The 24,920-nt window shown below is 47.9% G+C and overlaps 1 protein-coding gene across 1 annotated transcript in view; it reads right to left on the bottom strand.

Moving 5' to 3' along the window:
* KCNMA1 (potassium calcium-activated channel subfamily M alpha 1) overlaps nucleotides 1-24,920 on the bottom strand; it is a 657,488-nt gene that overhangs the window by 174,173 nt on the left and 458,395 nt on the right. The window contains exons 9-14 of the mRNA XM_048504456.1: nucleotides 24,334-24,444; nucleotides 19,454-19,559; nucleotides 18,083-18,165; nucleotides 10,735-10,804; nucleotides 10,201-10,356; nucleotides 973-1,082 (exon numbers count right to left, since the gene is read on the bottom strand). Coding sequence (XP_048360413.1) covers nucleotides 973-1,082; nucleotides 10,201-10,356; nucleotides 10,735-10,804; nucleotides 18,083-18,165; nucleotides 19,454-19,559; nucleotides 24,334-24,444 — 636 coding nt within the window. The remainder of the gene's footprint in view (nucleotides 1-972; nucleotides 1,083-10,200; nucleotides 10,357-10,734; nucleotides 10,805-18,082; nucleotides 18,166-19,453; nucleotides 19,560-24,333; nucleotides 24,445-24,920) is intronic.

Here is a 24,920-nt window from a genome sequence, read left to right as displayed (position 1 = left end):
TCTGGGCCCTGCGGGACCTTGGAGAGTTCCGCAGGGCCTGTAAGACCGATTTGTTCCACCGGGCCTTCGAAGAGACCAGCCGCTGAGGATGCCCCCGCCCCCCCGCTCTACAGGGGTCCCTACCAACATCAGGACCCACTACTTTGCTCCTGGGGGGGTTGCATATGGGTTTTGTGGGACGTCGTTTTAGACTGTAATTGTTTTTAACCTATATGTATGTTTTTATATTTTATTGTTCACCGCCCTGAGCCCTTCGGGGATAGGACGGTATATCAAATAAATAAATGAATGAATGAATGAATGAATGAATGAATGAATGAATGAATGAATGAATGAATGAATGAATGAATGAATGAATGAATGTGAAATTCCCAAAGGAAGAAAAGTCAAATTCTTTAACCTGCATAATTGTGAATGTTTTTTTAAAAAAAATCTGTCTCATTTTTAGAAATTGATTTTTTCTGTCATGGGAAGAGGCGACAACTGCTACAGGGGACCAAAGCCTACTCAGACCACCAGAAATCGGACTCCACTCTCCACCCCACCCCCCCGCCCCCGCCACACACCAGACTTTCAAACCCATTTTCACTTCAATACAGGCTAAATTTGCTTCATGGAAAGACAGTGCTAAAACAAAGTGCCGAATTCTAGACTCTGGTTTTCATGGTTCCGCTGCACTGTTAGAAAACAGATCCAAGTCTTAATATTGGCAAATCACTACAAGAACACACACACACACACCCCAAAACCCCTTTCTTCATTCTGTTTCTAACATATTATGGTTTGATTCAAAACACATTGACACGGAAAGCATTTGCATTTGAGGAAATGTTACATAATACTATATATTTGACATTTAATTTTTCTGGACTTCAGCAATGACATCCGGAATCAGAAACAGGCCTGATCCGTTTGCTATACGACTTGAGCGCAAAAGAGGACCCAGATATTGATCGCTCCGCGACTACTTACTCACAAACAGCAGGGAAGGACAAACCGACGAAGGCACTAGAAAGATACTCTGTGTACATTTCATTCGCAACCCCTTCCAGGTAGTATTTCTGCCACGTATCCTCCTCAATCTAGAAAGAGGGAGAAACAAAAACCATTTGCAGATTTTGAAAATTGCTTTCTGCAAGGACAAATGGAGGTGATTAAGCCCAAATCAATGTTTGGGTAATTGGACTCCGTATCTCAGTTAATTGTTTTACTGGTTAATAATCTCTGCTAAGTTTTTATGGGATGCTCCTTTCATAATCAGCAGCAACCCCCCCCCCCCCCAAAAAAAAAGTCATATGTGCAACAGGTCGATTCTGCACAGCAAATGTATAACAGGTTGCAGTTTTATTTATTTATTTATTTATTTATTTATTTGTTCCACTTTTATACCGCCCTCCCCCTAAGGGCTCAGTTGTGATAAAGGAACCCGTTTTCCTGTTTTCCCATTCACTAACGTGCTGGGCAGGCAGTGGTTGGAGCTCATGGAAACAATCCAGGTTGCTTTTGCGCCTTTGCACAGAGACGCTTCTCTCTTTTTATAATTTTCTGCAACCCATGCGTAGCTACGCAGGCATGCAGAAATGAACCCCCATAGCCGTGCTAATCATCCTGCAGCATGGTCAGCTGCACCTGCGTAACTACACAGACGGAATGCACAAAGTAAAGCAAAAAACAATGGCAGGCGGATTCCCCGACCACGGACGGCACAGTGGAAGGGAGGGAAATAAGAGCACCTCCTGCCTGGCCATTCGTCAGGGAGTGGCTCCAACCCAGATTTTTTCAAAAGGATCGCTGGTTTAGCAATTTTTGAAAATCCCAGGTTGAGGGAAACAACACAGAGCAGATTCGCTTAGGGCAGTGATGGCGAACCTTTTCGAGACCGAGTGCCCAAATGGCAACCCAAAGCCCACTTCTTTATCGCAAAGTGCCAACACGGCAATTTAACCTGAATACTGAGATTTTAGTTTAGAAAAAAATGGTTGGCTCTGAGGCATGAGTTACTCGGGAGTAAGCTTGGTGGTAGTCGGTGGCTTTGCTTTGAGGTAACCGTGGAACTCTTCGAATCACAACCCTAGGAGGGTTTACTCAGAAGCAAACCCCGTTACCAGCAACCGAGCTTACTCCCAGGTAAAGGATTGCGCTTTAGTTCTTCACATGAAAATCAGCGGGGTTTAACAGCACTTAACAGGGTTACCTACACTACTTCCCCAAAACTAGGTTTTAGGTTTAATGCTAATAATCGAACCCAGCAGCCCATGCCAGCCTAGATGGGGGGGGGCGATTCCCCCCCACACACACACACACATGACGAACTCTGCGCATGCCCGCAGACAGGGCTCCGCATGCCACCTCTGGCACCCGTGCCATAGGTTCGCCACCACTGGCTTAGGGGATGGGACCTGTGCGAAGTACCCCTCACACACACACACACACACAATGGGTTATATAGTGTCCTACACCAGTTATTTTTGCCATGTGCAGAATTACCCAGAGTCAGAGAATAGTACTGTTTGGACCATAGCAAGGAAGGAAGTTCTATGGGGCAGTTGAAAGGTATGGTTCCCCATGGGGAGAAAAATGGCTGTCTTCTGCTCCACGTGGACACAATCTCTGGGGGAGGAGGACTCTCACACAACCGCCGAGAGTTTCCGCCAATTTAACCAGGTTAAAAAGGAAGCTGACAATACGTTGAAAAGGCGATGAAGTCAAAATATTGTAATGAAGTTAAAATATTGAATCATTTGTGAAGGTATGGAGTAAATCCCCGGGTAGCAGAGTTGCACAACGCACAGGAACGCAGTAGGAACTCAGACGCACACAGCAATTTCAGCTTCACAGAAACGGTCCCACTTTTATTCGTTCACACAATGTTGTTCTCACAGACAGCGCTCCGCCAGGCAGTGCAAAGACAAGTGTCTCACAGAACTATGTGCAGTTCAGACTTATATACGGCTTACTGCCCAATCACAGTTCTGTACCAATTAAGCCCAGAATGAGGCTGTGTCATGTGACAACTGTCATCTAGATTTTGATGACCAGACACCAATATGACAGATGACAATATGACACCATTAACTCATTTTTTTTTCTTTCGTTGGGGTTTATATTAAACCCAAAGGGCTTGCTTATCACATCTCTTGTTGCTAACTTTCCTGTCTGCTCCCGTTATTTTCACCTCTTCATCTTGCTTGACCCCCAATGGGGTCAGTAAGAAGGCCTTCCTGGGAACATTTAATATGGCAGGTGGATCCAGTGTGCATCTGCCTTATAAGGAAGAGCAGTGGTTAAGAGCAGGTGGACTCTAATCTGGAGAACCGGGTTTGATTCCCCACTCCTCCACCTGAGAGGCAGAGGTTTATCTGGTGAACCAGATGTGTTTCCGCACTCCTACATTCCTGCTGGGTGACCTTGGGCTAGTCACAGTTCTCTCAGAACTCTCTCAGCCCCACCTACCCCACAAGGTGTCCGTTGTGGGGAGAGGAAGGGAAAGGAGCTTGTAAACTATCCTGCTTTACTGTTCGAGGCATAATGATATTTGAACTGATCTGGGAGCTTTACTACCTCTAGAATTTATGTTTCTCTCAGACAAACTAAAAATGTCCAAGCTATTGAACAGCCCTCATGTAGAAATGTCTGAAGCAGTTGCTACATTTTTAATCCATGTTCTACATGATATATAACAATGATCCTGTTTTTGTACTTGGAATGTATGGTACTTCGGGTTTAGGCCTAATAAAGGTTTTTGGATTGGTGTGATTGGTAAACTACCTTGAATCTCCTTACAGAGAGAAAGGTGGGATATAAATTCAAACTCTTTATTTTTCTTTATTTATTTCTTAGACTTTTATACCGCCCTATCCCCAAAGGGCTCCGGGCAGTGTACAACATGTAGAAATAACAATATAAGATAGCTAAAACATTTAAAAGCAGCGATAAAAACCATAAGAACTAATGCTAATAATTAGAATGGCGTCCAGCATTCTATTGTTTAAAGTTCCCTCCCCCCAAAAGGGAGGAATGGCGAGTCTCATTGGGTGACAAATGGCCCAGATGTCAGGGGCTAAAGGCTTCTTCTACTTCAAGGTCGGCCTGTTTGCCAGAGCTTTGGGGGATGGGGGGGGGAAGGATTTGTGGGTTTGGTATCTTATCTTTAATTTTAGCTCGAGATATGTTAACTATTATTGTAACCTACCTTGAACAAAGAGGAAAGATGGGATGTTATTATTTTAATAATTAGATAAATAACTTAGGAATTTCTGTAGAAACATAATCCATTTTCATGATGGGCCGCGCTGCTGAAAACATTTCAAAATGGCCCACGTGCCTCAAAGGTTTTTGGGAAAGCAGGAAAATTCTACACGGAGCGTAGAATTTGTCACGTTGCAAGCAGTAAAGATCCATCTTGCAAAGTTCCAAACACTTAAAACGGCCGGCACATCCACAGAAACCACAGAGGAGTGGCAATAAACCCCTGAGTCTGCAGTCCGGGATATCTGAGGGAAAGAAACACGATCCATCTTCTTGGAGTTTCCAATACTTAATAAAGAGAGATTTATACCTGGTGCCTGAATGAGTTTATTCAGCAGAACAAACAAAGGTTTTATGGGCGCAACCTTTGCTCTGAAATGAAATCCATTCTCGAAGGTTCCACTTATTATCCCTCACGGGATGGAGATGGGTGATTTAAGGTACCACAATCAGCTGCTGTGGAGGCTGGAAAGAATGGGAGCTCCGGAAACTGTTTCCTTGACGGAACGGCGTATAAAGGAAGGGGAAAAGAAGCTTTCATAACATCTCGCTCCAGGCGTGCTCTGAGGAGTCACTCGCAATTTCGTCTGGAGCTTTTCTGGCTGAGTCAGCTGCACGGCTAGTTCTCCTGCGTGGTCACCAGAGAGCCGTGGGGATCTTTAGGGACAACATTGGGTGTTTCTACAAGGAGATGACGCCCCTGCAGCCAAAGAACTGGCGGGTCACTTCAGTTTGGTGTGTGCAGGGCCAGAGCGACGGGGAACTGTGCTCAGGGCAAGCATGCGCCCCGCACCCCTGGAATGCCCCCACCCCACCCTCGCCCTCCCCCTGCAGCGCCCAGTGCATCGTGTGCACCCCGCCCTCTTGGCGCTACAACACTGGATGTGTGCAAGAAGGCCCCAATCTCCTCAGCAAGAGCGGCTACCTTGGCTGAATCCCCCACCCGTGCAAGTCTTCAAAATACAGCAGCATTCCCCCATCAACAGCAAGATTCTTGGCCAGCATGGCGTAGTGGTTAAGAGCAGGTGCGCTCTAATCTGGAGAACCGGGTTTGATTCCCAGCTCTGCCACCTGAGCTGTGGAAACTTATCTGGTGAACTAGATTAGCTTGTGCATTCCAACACACGCCATCTGGGTGACTGACCTTGGGCAAGTCACAGTTCTTCGGAGCTCTCTCAGCCCCACCCACCTCACAGGGTGTTTGTTGTGAGGGGGGAAGGGAAAGGAGATTGTAAGCCCCTTTGAGTCTCCTTACAGGTGAGAAAGGTGGGGTATAAATCCAAACTCCTCCTCCTCCTTCTCCTCCTCCTCCTCCTCCTCCTCCTCCTCCTTCTTCTTCTGATCTCCAAGTCCCCTCTGACTGTGGCTCAGGGGCAGAGCTTCAACTTGGCATGTAGAACATTCCTTGCTCCATCCCCAGCTTTCCCAGTTAGAAGAACTAGGCAGTAGCTGCTACAGAAGATCTTCTGACTAAGACCCTGGAGAGCCTCACAGGCTGATCAGGCTGACCACAAGGCAGCAAGATTTTGCGCCAGAGCACGCAAAATATGGCACAAGAAAGTAGCTCATTTGTAACAATTTGCAAAATGAGGCGAAAGAAAGTGGCTCATTTGTAATAATTTTATCATTTTCATCTACACTTCCTATGGATCACTATTTTGTTGATCGGATGTTTTGTAAGACGGATTGTTTTCGGTTGTCGATCTTGGACCGCAGTGAAGTTGACTGATGGACTTCGATGGAGTCTGAGGCATCTTCACGGGTTCGTGCAGCACACCTTCAGGGGGGGCAGCGGCCCGGGGCCGGGGCAGGGCTCGGCAGCATGCACCCAGGGACACGGGATACCCCATATCCCCATTAGCGGTACACCACTGCTTACATGACCAGGGCAAGATGAAATCGCGTGCCTTCATGATAATCAACCACAAGGGAGGCCACGATCAGAAGGCAACTGAGTTGGAGAAGGGCAATCAGGGAGGGACGAGAAAAGATCCCAAAGCATTAAGATGCACTGCTGGCCACCAAGGTCAAGTTAAGTCATGCCAAAGTATTCCCTGTCACTATGAATGGGTGTGAAAGCTGGCAGGGAAAAAGTGGAGCCCTTTGAAATATGGTGCCAGAGAGAGTGTTATGGAGAGTGAACTGCAAAACAAACAAACCAAACACGTCAGAGCGTTCTAGGATCAAATCAAGCCTGAACTGCCCTTAGAAGCTAAAACTGAGGCTGTTGTCCATTGGTCATATTATGAGAAGAGCAGAGGATCCTCTGAAGATGCCAGCCACAGATGCAGGTGAAACGACAGGAGGAAATGCTGCTGGAACACGGCCATACAACCTGGAGAACCCACAACATCCTAGTGCAGTGATGGCAAACCTTTTCAAGACCGAGTGCCCAAATTGCAATCCAAAACCCACTTATTTATCGCAAAGTGCCAACACGGCAATGTAACCTGAATACTGAGGTTTTAGTTTAGAAAAAACGGTTGGCTCCAAGGCATGTGTTACTCGGGAGTAAGCTTGGTAGTAGTTGGTGGCTTTGCTTTGAAGCAACTGCGCAACTCTTCCAACGGCTGAATCACAACCTGAGGAGCGTTTACTCAGAACAAGCCCCATTCCCAGCAACCAAGCTTACTCCCAGGTAAAGGATCGCGCTTTAGTTCTTCACATGAAAATCAGTGGGGTTTAACAGCGCTTAACAGGGTTACCTACACTGCTTCCCCAAAACTACATCTTAGGTTTAATGCTAATAATTGTGCCCAGTAGCCCAGACCAGCCTAGATGTGGGGGGGGGGGCGCAACTCTGTTTGTGCGTGCCCACAGAGAGGGCTCTGAGTGCCACCTCTGGCACCCGTGCCATAGGTTCGCCACCACTGCCCTAGTGATTCCGGCCATGGGAGCCTTCAACAATACATTGAGCAAGACTGTTAATGATAAACTGTTTTGGAGGTCATTGATTCATGGAGTTGTCATATGCTGGAAATGACTCGACGGCACATAATACACACAACGTAAGCGTAATATGACAGCGGGCCAGGAAGGGATTTCTTTTTTTGTCCTTACGCTGTTTAAAACCTTCATTACCGTTTAAAAGTATTTTCAGAAACGGTTCAGATCACGAACGATTATACGTTATGCACGGGCTGAATTTATTTGCCCAGGGTCTGATTTGAGGCAAAATAAGGGTTTCCATATGAAGAATGCCGTTATGAAAGCAAAAGGAAAATATTAGCCTGCAAAACAACATTTTGAATCTTCCAAGTTTGTTTTACTGCTTATGTCAGGCACAGAGTTTACACAAATAATGCGCTGCCAAGTTAAAGCGTAATCAGTTAAACATGCGCTCTGTCATATGTAATCATGTACACTTGTCCTGGATTGACCAAATATTTATGATGTACTCTACTGCTCTGTAATCAGGCAAAGAAGAATAAGGAGGAGGAGGAAACGTTTTGCTTCAATCTATTTTTTTTTTTTGAATGACAAGGTTTCTGCTGAGATTTCTGTTGGCAATCTTCTAACATCTGTCTTTCCCGTCATATTATTTGCTGGAAGCATTTCGTACACGGTCTGGGACCAACTGAGAAATACTGTTCTACCAGGAGAAACATTTCCTCTTCTCCACCCTGCCGATGCCATCGCAGTAGTCCTGAGATGCTTACAAACTTTACACATTAGCGGGTTCTGAGGCCAAACGGAATGGCGGAAAGAATCCTGCTTCTGTTGGAAGGACTCAATCATTGCCAGAGGACTCCTTCGGCAGCCTCCATGCTCCGGAGTCTTTCTCACATGCCAGACTATTACTGTGGAGTCAGGAAAGCGAAATCAAAGGAGGTCAACCAGGTAGCCAAGGATGGAGGGTATGTCCTCTCAACCGAGGAGAATGCCTGTCCCGAGAAGGAAATATTTCCAATGCTCTTGGGCACCGATCCCCCTGCCCCCAGCCCCATTTTTAAGCCAAAAATGCCAGAGTGAGGACATTGCCTGTATCCTGTTTCGGCTTCCAGTATCATAATACAGCCAATCTCTTTGACGGAACTTGATTCCCAAGAAGAAGAAGAAGAAGAAGAAGAAGAAGAAGAAGAAGAAGAAGAAGAAGAAGAAGAAGAAGAAGAAGAAGAAGAAGAAGAAGAAGAAGAAGAAGAAGAAGAAGAAGAAGAAGAAGAAGAAGAAGAAGAAGAAGAAGAAGAAGAAGAAGAAGAAGAAGAAGAAGAAGAAGAAGAAGAAGAAGAAGAAGAAGAAGAAGAAGAAGAAGAAGAAGAAGAAGAAGAAGAAGAAGAAGAAGAGTTGGATCTATATCCCCACTTTCTCTCCTGTAAGAGACTCAAGGGGGCTTACAAACTCCTTTCCCTTCCCCAGCCAGATCTCATCAGAGTTTGGAAGCTAAGCATATTGGTTGGTACTTGGCTGGGAGACCATCAAGGAAGTTCAGCATGGCTATGCAGAGGAAGGAAAGAGCATATCACCTCTGAATGTCTCTGAAATTTATGATTCCACCATGTTTGCAATACTACCAGCCAAGGGCACATTGCCAAGGGGGACATATGGGGTCAAATGTCCCCAGGTTGTGGCCATTTATTCATGTGGGGGGGCAGAAAATCACCCCTCACCCCCTCCTCCTTCCCCCCAGGTCCATACACCGACTTCCAGATCTGGTCAGAGGTGGGATCCAGCAGTTTCTCACAGGTTCCCGAGAGTAGGTTACTAATTATTTGTGTGTGCCGAGAGGGGGTTACTAATGGGTGATTTTGCCCCGTGATTTTTGCCTTAGTCACGCCCCTCCTCTCAGCAGTAGCGCGCAGAACTTGAAGCAGTCTAGCAGGAGGTGCACCGGCGTGCGTGGCAGCCTGCGCCTGTGTGCATTCGTTTCCCGCCCAAGGACCGGCGCAGCGGCTGCGTCCTTGCCACAGCCCCGCCCATGAATGCCCCGCCCCGGAAGGCCCGGCCACGCCCCCGTCGTGCCCCGCCCAGCCCCATTGGCGCTACGCCACAGTTTGAATCCCACCACCATGGGAACCTGTTACTAAAATTTTTGGATCCCACTACTGGATCTGGTGCAAAAAAAGTTGTCTGGTCATGGTGTGGTAGGGCGGCCACACATATGGAGTTGGGGAGGGGGGGCAGAAAATTCCAATTTTGCACAGGGTTACATTTTCCCTAGATATGCCTCTGCTACCAGCCCTTGGCTTCCATGACTACACCTTGTTTTCTGGCTTTCCACATATCCAAAACAACAACTAAGTTCAATTCCGAATCTTCAGAAAGCAGTCAAAATGAACCGAACGCAAATTTACACTGAGGGATCAAGGGTGGATTTAATAGGGCAACTAACTACCATCGCCTGCCAAATGTTTGAGAACTGCTGGGCTGCAGTTGTTAGCGTTATCATTATTATTGCGCCATAAACTTTGAAAGTCTCACTGATTGAGAAGAGACAAATGAATTAATGGGGCTCACAGGTCGGGCTCTGGTACGAACACTGGGCCCCTATTTATTCGTGCAGTGAGGGATCCCTTGACGGGGAGAAAAAGAAAGGGAAAAGAAGACAAACAATCGGGCCTTGTTCTCTCAGCAGGCTGTACAGTGTTAATTTTTTTTCTTTTTTCAATCGTAAAGGTTTTCCACGTTGATAAACATGTGGTTTATCTGAAGACTTTTTTTAAAAAAAAAAAAGCTTGCACGTTGAACAATACTGAATAGCGGTGGATGTGCCAAATGAAAACAAAAACGTAATTTTAAAGGAAACTGGATCACGGCCCAATTTACAATAAACTGTGGGGTCGCCCCCCCCCCCCCCCCCCCCCGAGCACGCGTGAGTTTGGAATATATTGTATTTAGTTTTAACTATCAGACTTGATGCATTCCCCTCTGTTTTGAGTTTGGGCCGTGATCTCTGTTCAGCCTCCTGACAAACTGAATCCCCCGTTAACGTCCTCTGATGAGACGAGACGTTACCTTTATGAACGACCTCATGGAGAAGAGGTTGGCCAGCATGGTCGATAGGCCCGGGGCCAAGCAACTCTGGGCGATGAAGCCCAGTTTCAGCTCCGCCAGACATATCGCGTCATCCCCCTCCTTCCAGTTCCAGCTCGGGATATTGAGCAGATGGGCCTGCAAAGAGAAAACAACGATAAAAGAACACCCCTCGAATCAAACAAAAAGCATACCTGGGTTTTGCAAACACGGGGCACTGGAGTGGCCCGCTTTCCCTTGAAACCATTCGCTGCCTCAATTGGAACCTCTCCGACATGGCCTTTGTTAAGCGAATCAAACGACTGTTTGGCAAATTATTCATTTGCATGCCTTTCTCGCTGAGTTTCAAGGCAGGTGGCACAATGCAACTCAGAGCAATTGATAGGACGATACTTCTAATAAGCAATGCAATAAGACTAGGAACTGCAAAAAATTTGACACCGTCGCTGAACAAACCTAATTCAAGACATGCCGGAAATAGCATTATAACACAAAGGGCCTCAGGCTTTCCGTTACCTTGTTGTGATACTGCAGCATCTGTGTGATTATTCTTATTTTTGGATGGTAATTCTTTATGGAAATTACTCTGAAAAGAAAGAAAAGAAAACAACATCAACCATTCGTACAGGTGCTGCAAACCTTTATGCTGTGCCTCTATGGGTTTTTTTTCTCTTTAGTTTTGCAAAATGAACAGTAGATGACGGATTAGGCTTTTAGATGGTTAATTTGAAATATATATTATTTTCTTAGAGGTTACTTATTTTCTTAGAGGTTACAGAGCAAATCAGTTTCTTTTAAACGGCTGTTTCGGTTACAGGAAATAGCTTTGCTTAAATATGGCTGTTTCAGGTTCCAGATTACTTCACACATCATTTCACACACATGCAGGTGTCTCGGATTAGGGTAAACCTTTTCAACACGGTTCTGAACACTCTCCTAAAACTGTCACCCTTAACTCCAAAGGGAACTCACCCTGGCTTGGGACAGAATAAGTTCTGGGGTTTCACTAAACCCACCCTTAACTCTGCCAGTAAGAGGAATAGGGTGAGAAAATGGTGCCAGAGTGCCCCCTCCCGCCCTCATGGCCCTGCCACCTCCCCCGCCCCAAACTCTCCCTTTCTGATAGGCTTTACCCAGTGGTGGGATCCAAAAAATTTAGTAACAGGTTCCCATGGTGGTGGGATTCAAACTGTGGCGTAGCGCCAATGGGGCTGGGCGGGGCACGATGAGGGCATGGCTGGGAATTCCAGGGGCGGGGCATTCCTGGGCGGGGCTGTGGCAAGGACGCAGCCGCTGCGCCGGTCCTTGGGCGGGAAATGAATGCACGCAGGCGCAGGCTGCCACGCACGCCTGTGCACCTCCTGCTAGACTGCTTCAACTTCTGCGCGCTACTGCTGAGAGGAGGGGGTAACGAAGGCAAAAATCACGTGGCAAAATCAGCAATTAGTAACCCCCTCTCGGCACACACAAATAATTAGTAACCTACTCTCGGGAACCTGTGAGAACCTGCTGGATCCCACCTCTGTCTACATGGCTACAAATATTTCAAGATGGAAGGAAGGCAAAAGCTGATCTTGCTAGCAGTGAAGAGTGTGGGTGGCTTCTGTCCATTGCTTGGACAGAAAAAGGACTTTTAAGTGATTCTGAATTTCTAGGAAAACAAGGAGGCCATTAAAACATATCTTCGAACTGATCCCTCTGCGACACGGAAGAACCAACAGTGCCCTGGATGGGTGTCAAAGTGAAGTCAGAGTCTTTTCACAACATGGACCTTCACATAAAGGGCACTTGACTTTCCCTCTTTCCTTCCCCCAAAGCATCCATGTGAGAAAATATTCCAGCAGCAATACCGAGAGTGGAGGGAGATGTATCGCTTGCATTTTCCACAGTCAAGTCTGAACCTGACGAAATTGGCCGCACAGCCGGCTTTGGCAAGCAAGATGCAATTTGCAAAGATCTTTATCCCAATCTAATTCTCCTGTTCATTTTTTTTCAGGTGAAAACATTTAATGAAGCATTCAATTTTATTGAATCAACTTATTTGTTCTGCAAACACACAAGAGAATTCTGTTGGCCCCCGCTTTTTTTTAATTAAGTGTGTGGAACCTGTTTAAAAGCTTGCAGATTTGCATCTGAATTTCTCTTTAATCTATCTGTGTAATTTAAAATCAAAGCGTTTTCCCAGGACGTTAGATTGTAGGTTTGAAAAATAAATGTTTGGGGGCCTGATCCTACAGCAGCAACAGAGGGTAGCTTATTGATGCTCCTTCGACCCTCCGTAGCTAGAGACATGCCAACTCAGTGTTGATGGTGGGGGCACTGATCTACTGGACCAGGGGTCTGCAACCTGTGGCTCTCCAGATGTTCATGGACTACAAATCCCATCAGCCCCTGCCACCATGGCCAATTGGCGTAGCGCCAATGGGGAGCAAAAATGAATATAAGACACTGTCTTTTATTCGGGGAAACACGGTACCTCTCTTTTATTGCCAGCCCCCCATTCCCTAGTGCAATAACCTCTTATATCCCCCCTTTCTCTCCTGCAGGAGACTCAAAGGGGCTTACAATCTCCTTTCCTTTCCCCCTCACAACAAACACCCAGCGAGGTAGGTGGGGCTGAGAGAGCTCCGAGAAGCTGTGAGTAGCCCAAGGTCACCCAGCTGGCGTGTGTGGGAGTGTACAGACTAATCTGAATTCCCCAGATAAGCCTCCACAGCTCAAGCAGCAGAGCAGAGAATCAAACCTCGTTTCTCCAGATTAGAATGCACCTGCTCTGAACCACTACGCCCAGGGGCAAAATCTGAATTTTACACACACACACACACACACACACACACACACACACACACACACACACACACACACACACAGCACCAAGGTCTACTGCCTGGCGCCAGTATCCAGGTCTACCGCTTGGAGCCAGCGAGGCACCCAGGTCTACCACCCAGAGTGAGAGAGCAGAGCCCAGGCCTAGCGCTCCCCCACCCCCCACATGATTAGATGGTGTGCACCCGGGTCCCCATGTCCCTCTGGCACATACGCCCCTGAGGTAAAGCAGTCCTCCAAGCAACTAAGGGCGTTTCCCCACTTACCTTTGCTGCCCTTTGCTGCGCGCTACTCTCAGCGCGCGGCATCTCTGGTGCGCGCCTGGGCGTCCCCAAGACCCCACGCTCTGCGCGGGGTCATCAAAAGGTGCCGTTTTGAGGAGTGCCAGGGACGCCGCGCGTTGAGGGGGCGCGAGAGCGGCAGCGTCGGGGTGGCTGCTTTGTCGCTGCCCCTGTAGTGGGGAGTGCCGGGGGACCCCGTGCTGCCTGAGGAGAGTAGTGCGGGGCTTAAGGTAAGTGGGGAAAGGGCCTAAGATTCTTTAATGCATGTCTGTGTAGCTATGAAGATAGCTCCTCGGGGGAAAAAAGGAGAAAAATATATATTGCCAGAATCGGCAGGACGAGAGGAGTTCAACGATGTGCTTTTCGGTTGAAGTCACCCAGGATCGGGGCCTGAAGGGCAAACATCCTGCGGCAACCTTCATGGCTGCAGAGAGAATCCCTTCAGCAGCGCACCAAATGCCAGGTGCCAGCAGAGGATGAAACCGACCAGGGAGCAAAACGGCCAGGAGGGGGACAGCCTCTTTTCCCCCCAGACATGACTGCTGCCCGAAACAAACGCGAGAGGCAGGTTTTTTTAAAGACGTTCCCCGGACATCTCATCTTGGGTTTGCGGAGCGAAAACAAGCAGTTGCCTCTTTTTTAAGACGTCCCACTGACATCTTTTTTGTGCTGTGCGGAACGGACCTCAGTGTCATTTCCTTTCCCAGGAGAGCTGTTGCAATTGCAGGCAAGGCCACTAGGGGGAGTCTCCCTATACGTAGCCACCGGCAGAGCGAGCTACAAGTTATTTTTCTTCCTTTTTAAACAAAATTAAAGTTTAATTAAATTTAATACGAGTCGGATGCGCTCGTTCACTGCCCTGCTCCTTTAAGAACATCCGTTCAAAATGGCCCCGAGCGGTCCTTTCCTTTCTACAGCCGCCCCTGTTTCATTTTTGCAAGATGCACGGATTTGCCACTTCAATAAAACTGGTTCAGAACGCCGGCGAGTTCACTGCATTCGGTCATGTTTAATGAGGCTCTGACATTTTAGTTTTTTTTAAAAAGGGCAGACTGGTGGTCCCATTAACTTAGAGGTGTATGGGCAAAATGCAAATAGAAGGAAAACTTCTTTTATAAGCGTTCATTAGCATTTTGGCTATCTTTTTGCCACAGAGACAGAGCATATTTGACTTCATTTTGATTCCAGCTTAAATCTAGCATTTTAGAGTTGAACTAAAGCATGCTTACAAGTATTTACACATAGGTTAAAAGTTGTTTTCTCAGCAAAGACGGACAGCAGTGGTCAAGTATCATTTTTTCTTAAATAAATAACAGCTCCCCCGCTTGCTGCTCAAGATCATTAGATCAAAGGAGCTTGAAAGAAAGGAAGAGAAGACGAGTTTGGATTCATATCCTCCCTTTCTCTCCTGTAAGAAGACTCAAAGGGGCTGACAATCTCCTTACCCTCCCCCCGACAACAAACACTCTGTGAGGTAGGTGGGACTGAGAGAGCTCTGAAGAACTGTGACTAGCCCAAGATCACTCTGCTGGTGTGTGTTGGAGTGCACAAGCTAATCTAATTCAGCAGATAAGCCTCCGCAGCTCAAGTGGCAGAGCGGGGAATCAAACCCAGTTCTCCAGATTAGAGTGCACCTGCTCTTAACCACTACACCACTGTTGCTCCCCTAGAAAAAGACAGGATGTGGGAAGGATGGAGATCTCCGTGGTTATGATGCTACAGAATCTACCCTCCACAGCATTCATTTTTGCCACACTCTGTAGGCTCTAGGGGATCTCCAGGTGCCACCTGGAGGTTGGCATGCCTAAGCGCAACAGACATGAAACCATGAGGACCACAGCTTGCATGGGAGCAGCCTCTTGTGGTGGACTGGGAGGCTAAGGAGCAGCAGTGGCGTAGGAGGTTAAGAGCTCGTGTATCTAATCTGGAGGAACCGGGTTTGATTCCCAGCTCTGCCGCCTGAGCTGTGGAGGCTTATCTGGGGAATTCAGATTAGCCTGTGCACTCCCACACACACCAGCTGGGTGACCTTGGGCTAGTCACAGCTTCTCGGAGCTCTCTCAGCCCCACCCACCTCACAGGGTGTTTGTTGTGAGGGGGGAAGGGCAAGGAGATTGTAAGCCCCTTTGAGTCTCCTGCAGGAGAGAAAGGGGGGATATACATCCAAACTCTTCTTCTTCTAAAATGGGCCTCAAAACTGGCTGGAAGGACCCTGAAGACAGTCATGCTTCTCCATTCCGGACACACCACTTCTCAGCCAGTTCAGGGTGAAGCCGGGCGTGGCTGTGACCACCCTCCTCCTCGCCAGCAAAGTGCAAAGCCTGGCCCAGGAGTTCCTGCAAGATGGTGAAAGGAAGCATTGGCGCAGAGGCTCTATGCCAGCAGAACCTAAACTCCTCCTCACCGGCCCCCCTATGGTGTTGGGAGGCCACAGCCCCCAGAATTCCCCCGGCAAAGAAAATGAACAACCTGTCCCAGCAGCCACAGGTGACGCTCGCAGAACCCAAGCAAGGCAGGGGTTCGAGCAGTGGTGGGATCCAAAATTTTTTAGTAACAGGTTCCCATGGTGGTGGGATTCAAACAGTGGCGTAGCACCAATGGGGCTGGGCGGGGCACGACGTGGGCGTGGCCGGGCATTCCAGGGGCGGGGCATTAATAATTTCTCTGTTACTGTAAAAAAACCTCTTATTGTAAAAAAAAGTTCCTAATTTCCAGCTGGTATCTTTCTGTCCATAATTTAAACTCATCATAGCAAGTCCTATCGTCTGCTGCCAACAGAAACAACTACTTCTCCTCTAATTGACTGCCTGTCAAATACTTAATACTTTCAAATACTCAATTTTGTTTCTAGAAATCAAAAGAAGGAGACTTTCCTGAAACAAGGAACTTGACCATGTTTCTAAAACATGTTTTCAAAACAGCCCAACAGGGAGAATGATCCCGTTTTCTATCTTTGCTAACCAGCCACAGAGGAAACAACAGGACTTTATGATTTTTGGACCTAATGGGATTTCTAATGGAAAAGCAGACCCAATTAGTAACCCCCTCTCGGCACACACAAATAATTAGTCACCCACTCTCGGGAACTGGTGAGAACCTGCTGGACCCCACCTCTGGGTTCGAGTGTTGGAGGGGACCCTGAAAACAATCTTCCACTCAGCAGTGGAAGCTCATTTAAGCGACCTGTGGCCAGTCACATACGGTCAGTCTATCCCACCTCACAGGGTGGTTTTTTTTTTTTCGAATACCTTTAATGGCATATAGATTGTTTAAGATTAGCTTAGCAAGATAATAACAGCCTTTTACATAACTTTGCCAATTTCTGGCGAGGTTAGAATAATAGCACCATTTAAAAAAATTTAGCCACCGCTTCCAACAGCTCAGTAGTTGTGGCTGTTTAAAAGATATATAACCTTCTGTTTTATCTGTAATGCCTTCACTTCCACGTATGCAGGAAGGGGATTATGTGCTTCTTCCTACCTATCTCATAAAGGGACAATCCAACAGCATAGCAGGAATGCTGTTTCCCACAGAACCCATGCCACGAGGGCATTTCCTTTCTTTATGTGGGATTCCAAGGTGGCGTCCAAGGCTAAAGGAAGAAGGCAGGGCATTACAGCTAGCTAAGGTGATTGCTCTACGCCACCGGGCCTCAGCCAGGAGATAAAGGTACTGGGCTGCAATTAGTCTATCCATAGGTATTCCCAGAGAGATCGGGGAACAGGTTTTATTAGCTTCCTCTAGCATCTGTTGAAACTCTCTGTCACAAAGTCTCTTCTTGATAGCCCCATAGACCTCCTGCTCTGTTAGCATTAGCAGGTCCTCCAAGGAAATGCCCAACTCATTAAGTTTGGCTTCGATTTTAACCCACCACTGGGTTGTGTGGAGGATGGAGCGTCTCACGGGGTGGTTGTGAAGGCGAAATGGACGAGGGGAGGCAAAAGAGTGCCACCCTGAGCCCCATGGCCAGATAATTATGTGGGGTGGACCTACCAGTAGCTGCTCAGGGTGGAGACGTGTGGTCCAATGAGAGGAATGTTGATCTCTGGGAAATCTACTGCATTTTTTTAAAAAAATCAAGACGGTGCACCCATTCTCCTCTCCTCCGTTTTATTATGCCAACCTTGCAAGGTAGCTGATTCTAGGCATTGAGGTGAGTGGGCTCAAAGCAAGATGGAGACTTGAGGCAAGGTCTCTCCCTGTCCCAGTGGTAGCCCAGCACTTCTAAAGACTAAATCCACACCCATCCATTCCACTGTGATGCTGGAAAGGCACCTCCAAATTACAGAAGAGAGGAGATGGCCTCTGCAACCACCCGCCCACAGAAGGGATTCCACACTCAGCACATCGAGACCTTCCCTACTCCTAACCGCCATTCCTACCTATTTCTCTCCTTAGGAAATGAGTCCACACCAGTGGCATATCGGGTTTAAATGGCGCCCAGGGGCATGACTGGCTTGAGGAGAAAACTCCAGTTCTTCTCAGGACTTGCATTCAAATTCTCCAACAAACTGGAGTTATAGTGAAATCTCCCAAATCAGGAAGGCCTTACACCCTGTCTGTGTGAGAGGAGGCAGAAGGAAGCCAGGTGTGTGCTTGTAACCACAAAGTTCTGTTTCCTTGTGACCTCCAAATGCTGAGACTGAATTTGTCGTAAAACAGGCAGTAAAATATTTGTCCTCTGTCGGTCTTGGATGGGCGCCTCACCCAGTGACATGTTTCAGCTTCGCAAACGAAAAAGAAAAATGTAAAAATACCTCATAATATTGGAGGCATCTTCCGCATCTGGGTCCGGGCAGTATTTGTTGGCAAGGATTAGGCACGCGTCTGCTGACTCTATCTGAGACACCAAAGGAGACAACAAACGTAAGGAGCAGTTTGAAACTGGAAGATGGTTTCCCCACTGGCCACTTTCCTCAGAACTTGTCTCCTTTCCATATTTATTTCTCAGCCAGAAAAGGGCTCCTCTAGGGAGCCATGACCACCTCTGGCTTCACTGAGACATTGAGACATCTTCCAAGTACGCTCAGGATATCCTCCACACCTGTCTAGACTCTAAAGCTCAATTTTTACATTTACACTCAATTAACCACTTTTTTCCGGTCCTGCACAGTAACATTTCGGTCTTTCTTCTTTTTATTGTATTCATCAACTGTAAAGTTTCTGACAGCCCACTCTGAGGTTGAAATTTATTATTATTATTATTATTATTATTATTATTATTATTATTATTATTATTATTATTATTATTATTATTATTATTATTATTGATGATGATGATGATAATGATGATGATGATGATAATGATAATGATAATGATAATGATAATGATGATAATAATAATAATAATAATAATAATAATAATAATAATAATAATAATAATAATAATAATAATAATAATAATTTCAACCTCAGAAGGCAGCCCTGCTGGGATCCACACAAATACTATGCCGATACATTACAACTTCCTAGGCTCGGTGTAATGAGACTGACAGCTCCAACTAAAGATGTGGCTGTGTCTTTCCTGAAATCTCCTGCATGCAGTGAGTAGTATTAGTAGTAGTAGTAGTAGTGTGTAGTAGTAGTGTGTATGTGTGTTGGGTTATCCACTGCTGTCTCCTTCCTGCTGGAGACTTGGAGGGCTTACAATCTCTTGCCCTTCCCCCACTCACAACAAACAGCTGTGAGGTGGGTGGGGTTGAGAGCTCCTGAGAACTGTGACTAGCCAAGGTCACCCAGCTGGCATGAGTTGGAGTCCTCAAGCTAATCCAGTTCCTCCAGGTCTGCCTCCCACAGCTCAAGTGGCAAATGAGAATCAAACCAGTTCCTCAGATTAGAGTCGCCTGCTAAGTAACCACTACCTGCGCTGGCTCTCAAGACTTAGAGCTTACACCTCTCTGCTATCCAACCTCTATCTGTTTTTTTTACTTGGTTTAATTTTGTCTTATGGTTTAGAAGTGACTCTGCTGAGCGTTCTCCATTGGAAGAGGTCCCCATTTCCACTGGAACTACAATTCAGTTTCTCTAGAGACACACAACAATGAAAACCAGTTTAAATTTTAAGCACAGGTTAAATGTCGACAGACAGTGGGGCGGGGGGGGGGTAGAAAATGGGAGAGAGCCCTTACCTTGACTCTGGCCAGATCGTGCGGATTGAGAACTGAACCCTGAAAAAATTCCACCTGAGTGAAGTGTCGTTTGAAAAGAGCTTCCAACTCAAGGTTAGGGGAGATACTAAATGGAGAAAGAGAAGAATCAAGTCGTGAACATGATTTTTTTTTCAAACAAGATAAGTAAAATCCATAATGTGGGCAAGCAGTTTTCTAGGAGTCATAAAAGCTGTTTGTGTGTTGTTTTTGCATTTCTTTTGCTTCTCTCTTCCCTTGTGCTTTGACAATTGGCAAGAATTTTACTAGCCGGGAGGGGGAGGGGGGATCCTCTTGGTCATTCACCAAACCAGCAAAATTAAGTGTCATGAAAAGAGAGGCCCTTTCCCCACTTACCTTAAGCCCCGCTACTCTCTAAGAGGAAGTAGTGGGGTCCAGCTACACTCCCCACTTCAGAGGCTGGCGAGAATGCAGCCGCCCAAGCACCTCTCAGCCCCCCTCAAGCCTTAGCCTTAATTCCTTTTCAAATTAAGCCTTTTGATAATAAATTAAGGGGAAGCTGGGGAAGTAGCCAGAATTCTTGTAGCGCTGTGAATTGCCAGCAACCCTCCGACGAGGGTAAGTGGGGAAAGGGCCAGAGATGTGCTCTGTTGTTTTCATTTGATTCCTCCACATTCCATGCACTTTTTTTCTTTCATGGGGCAAGATGGTGTTGTTTAGAGGCATTTTTTTTGCCAGGCACTTGAATTCTTAAGCGCTTCATTTTACCAAATATAGCAGGCGCGGGGGACCTCCTTGGCCATCAGGTCCATTTTTTTCTTTGTGCTGTAAATCATTTCATTAGGTGTGTGTTGGTGGGATATTCTTCCACATGGACAGAGCTTGGCCCAAATTTCTTTCACTTACAAATAGTGACAATTCCCCAACTCTCAGTCTACATGTCTTGCCCCATTTTGCCCTCCTCTCTCCTCTCTCCTCTCTCTCTCTTTTCTCTCCCCCTCTCTCCTGTCTCCTCTCTCCCCCCTCTCTCTCCTCTCTCTCCTCTCTCCCCTCTCTCTCTCTCCCCTCTTCTCTCTCTCTCTCTTTCTCTCCTCTCCCTCTCCCCCTCTCTCTCCTCTCTCTCCTCTCTCTCCCCTCCCCCTCCCTCTCCTCTCTCTCCTCTCTCTCCTCTCTCTCTCCTCTCTCCCCCTCTCTCCTCTCTCTCCTCTCTCTCCTCTCTCTCCTCTCTCCCCACTCTCCTCTCTCTCTTCTCTCCCCACCTCTCTCTCCTCTCTCTCTCCTCTCTCCCCCTCTCTCCCCCTCTCTCCTCTCTCCCCCTCTCCTCTCTTCCCCCTCTCCTCTCTCCTCTCTCTCCTCTCTCTCTCCTCTCTCTCTCCCCTCTCTCTCCCCTCTCTCTCCCCTCTCCCCCCCTCTCTCTCCCTCTCCTCTCCCCCTCTCTCTCTCCCCCCTCCCTCCCCCCTCTCTCCTCTCTCTCTCCCCTCTCTCCCCCTCTCTCCTCTCTCTCGCCCCCCTCTCTCCCCCCCTCTCTCTCTCCCGGGATTGCGATTCTGGCATCTTGACTGATCAGGTGCAGATCTGTCACATTCAAGTCATCCCCCAGCTCTCCACATGGCACTGTGACTGTTCATTAACTGGGACAGGGTCAAAGACTGCCCACCTGGAAGCAATGAATTTTTTTTCAAACCAGCCTTCCTTCCCTGTGAGCGGATCTTGGATTCTGTTATGGACTTTTATTTTGGGGCGTGTTGGTGACAAACAACTTGGCGATCTGTAAGCATCGTGAATATTAATGAGGACATTCCCCTGGGAAATCTGTAATGTTTGTAAGTGAGAAGGGTGGGAGCTCCATCTAAGCCCCCAGAGTTGCCACCTTGGCCCGGGCGGGGGGGGGAGATCTCCCAGACCTGCACCTGATCTCGAGACATCGGTTCCCCTTGGAGGGAGGGGGGGGGGCTGCTTTGGGGGAGGCAGATTTTCTGGCATTCTCCCCTGGTGATATCCCCCACCTCTCCAAACCTGACCCTCCTCAGACTCAACCCCCCATCTCCAGGTATTTTTCAAGCTGGAGTTGGCAAGAGAAGAAGAAGAAGAGTTTGGATTTCTATCCCCCTTCTGGCACAGGAGACTCAAAGTGGGCTTGAAATCTCCTTTGCCTTCCCCCTCACAACAAACACCCTGTGAAGTGGGTGGGGCTGAGAGACTCAGCTGTGACTAGCCTGAGCCCAGTGCCCACCCAGCTGGCGTGTGTGGGAGTGTACAGGCTAATCTGAATTCCCCAGAGAAGCCTCCACAGCTCAGGCGGCAGAGCTGGGAATCAAACCCGGTTCCTCCAGATTAGATACCGCGAGGCTCTTTAACCTATCCTAATGCCACTGCTGCTCCTCTGCAACCCTACATACTCCCCCTTCCCAGTAAGGCAACGGGATTCAAAGCCGTACAAATCACTGCTGTCCTTCAGTTCACCTCTTTCATATAGTTGTGGTTGTAAGAAGATACATTCACTTATTTTCTTTAAAACATTGGTGTGCTGCCTTTCTGACCAATTAGGGCACAATTTATGAGTAGGAATTTCTATCTTTAACTGCTATGTAAAGCGCATGAGCGCAGTATTATCTACCAGAGGGACATAGGGGTCCAGAGTGACCCGCGAGCCACCATTAAGGTCACGATGAGGGCACAAAAATCATGACCTGGAAGGAGCAGCCAGGCCGGGCACCTGCCGCCCCAGAGGAGGTAAATGGGGCACGATGGGCAAAGTTGGCCGCGGAAGCAGATGTTGCCCATTTTATCTGGGTACGCCTCTGGTAAAGCTACCCTAGGCTTGGGGAAATTCTCCTCTAAGAGTGGCTTACACACGATTGTCTGCAGCCTGATACCTTCCATACAGGGTTGCCAACCGCAGAGCGGGAAATTCCTGAAGATTTGGGGGTAGAACCTGAGGAAAGTTCAGGGAGGGGGGGACCTCCCACAGCCCTATAATGCCTCTCCCATGTCACGAAGCAGCCATTTTCACCTGGAGGAGGACTGATGGTTTGTAGTCAGAAGATCAGCTGTGAATTCTACCGATGGCCGCATGCTTCAGCCCGGTAACCCCGGCCTTATATACATGAATGGGCCACTAATTATATTCCTGGCTAGGAATTATTCAGCTACTCATCAGGTCGCCTGCGGTGAGTAAGATCTACCTCCAGGTGTCCAGGAACACGGCTTTGGAAACTGTGGGGGAGCGGGTGAGAGAAAAGGTTCTCTCTTTTTTTCTTCCTTAGTTTTCCTTCTTTCTTAGTTTCGCATTTTATGGAAAGAATAGGCAGAGGGAAAGACTGTGATTTTTACCAGTGAGATTAAGCTGACCTTCAGTATCTGTGCTTTCCAGGTCAATAATACACTGGCTTACATCCAGTGAAACTTCAGCGGAGTTCCTTTCTAACTTAGCGGTGTTCCGTAAACATACGGATCATGAGTAGCCCTGGACAGGGCGCAGTTCTGAAGGCCATGTCCTTGTGCCTAATTAATCTCTATTGCCCCGGCCTGCTCCAACCTTTTCCTCAAGCCATGATTGCATTTGTAGGCCGGATTTTGGAAGGTCCCTTGGACAGGCAGAAGATGGAAGACCCTGCGGGGGCCTCTCCTCTGTTATTGGCCAGAATTTATTCAGATTGGGGGTGAGAATTACAGCCTGTGCAGTAAAAGGAATGATTTTTTGGGGGGTTCCAAGTCTTTGGGCTTTGTAGGAGAACAGGTTGTGGAGAAAATTGGGACCCTTTGCCAGCTTTGTTTCATTATTTGGATGGTTTCCCCTTTGGCGAGCAGTAAAAATGCTTATATTTAATCTTATAACAGCAGGGAAGGCTCTAGGAAGTGGGCCTGTATTTTTCAAATCACTTTTCTCTATATTTGTACTTGTAGGGTTCCAAGGACCCCCCCCCCCAGCAACTAGTGGGGGGTGGAGGGGGGATTTACCTGCAGCAAACTGAGTCCTAGGCTTCTGTCACTGTCTGCACGTAAACAACACTTCTGGTGCGCACCAGAAGTGATGTCAACATGTTGCCAGTAATGTGGGGAAGTGCTGGCATTTGGCGGCTGGAGTTTTTGTCCCAATAGCAGTGGTCGTTTCCCCACTTACCATCTGCTGCGCACTACTCCCGCGGCACTCCCCACTACAGGGACAGCGACACCGCTTAGCTGCCTCGGATGCTGCACTGCTTCCAGCACCCCTCAGCGGCGTGTCATTCCTGCAGCTCACTCCAAAGCTGGGCGCTGCTTTGATGACCCTCCTTGCAGAGTCTGCCCGGGGTCATGGGGAAGCTTGAGGAGTGTGCCAGAAATGGCCAGCGTGCGCTGGTGCAGCGCCAGCATAAAGGCAAGTGGTCAATTAAGTGGGGGTGGGAAACGACCAGAGTGTTCACACACTGCTGAGGACATCACTGCATCACTTCCAGTGAGTGCTAGAAGGGACATCAACAAGGTGACAGAGGCCTTTCCAGTTGGCTGCCAGTAAGTACTACTGCTGGCCGGATGAGCAGCATTGGGCAAGGAGGGTTAGTGTGGGATCCTCCACCCCTGGGGCGGGAGGCGGTGGGATCGAAGTTAGTGCTCCTCCATGCAGATAAAGAGAGCATGCACCTATACCAGGGGTCTGCAACCTCTCCAGATGTTCATGGACTACAATTCCCATGCAGATAAAGAGAGCATGCACCTATACCAGGGGTCTGCAACCTCTCCAGATGTTCATGGACTACACTGATTAGTTCTGCCATTGCCACGGGCCTGCCACCGCGGCCCGAGGTGGCCGTGGTGGCGGGGGGCCTGGATGAACTGTAGTCCATGAACATCTGGAGAGCCGCAGGTTGCAGACCCCTGAGCTATACGAAAATGGCGTTTTGATGTGAACGGCTACTTACTTATGCAGAAAGACGATCTCTACGTTGACATCATCCCTGTCCTTGTGTAGGAAGTCCTTCAGGAAATTGGAGACACTTTCCAATGTGATGTGGCCACAGACAACAATGTGCCTGGGATAGAAGAAAGGGCACAGTTAAGTTTGCTGAGAAGACAGTGAGGACCAAACACCAACGAGAGCGCCATCATGAGAGGGAGAAGAAGGGGTTTGTTGTGAGTGACTGAAAGGGAAGGGAGGAACCCGGCCGAGGAGATGGGAGTCTCCAGTCCATTCCTGGAGAAGGAAAAATACAAATGCCATGAAATATTGCACAGACCCAAGTACTCCCAGGATTCCGTCAGCCGCAGAAAACAGCTATTGTAAAGTGAAGCACAACAAGGGACACAATGGAGACTGATGAACCTGCAGGCCGACCACCTGGGGGCCAAAGTGGGGAAGGCCACAGTAATGAGGGGAAGATGGCACAGGGGCCAGGGTGGTCAACTCCGGGCTGGGAAATTCCAGCAGATTTGGGAGGTGGAGTTTAGGAAGGGTGGGGTTTAAGCAGGGGGGGACCTCAGCAGGGCATAATAACCAGTTGCAGTAGTG

Source organism: Sphaerodactylus townsendi, linkage group LG07 (genome assembly GCF_021028975.2).
Source record: "Sphaerodactylus townsendi isolate TG3544 linkage group LG07, MPM_Stown_v2.3, whole genome shotgun sequence".
Taxonomy (NCBI): Eukaryota; Metazoa; Chordata; class Lepidosauria; order Squamata; family Sphaerodactylidae; genus Sphaerodactylus; species Sphaerodactylus townsendi.
This window is presented reverse-complemented; position numbering and strand designations above follow the sequence as displayed.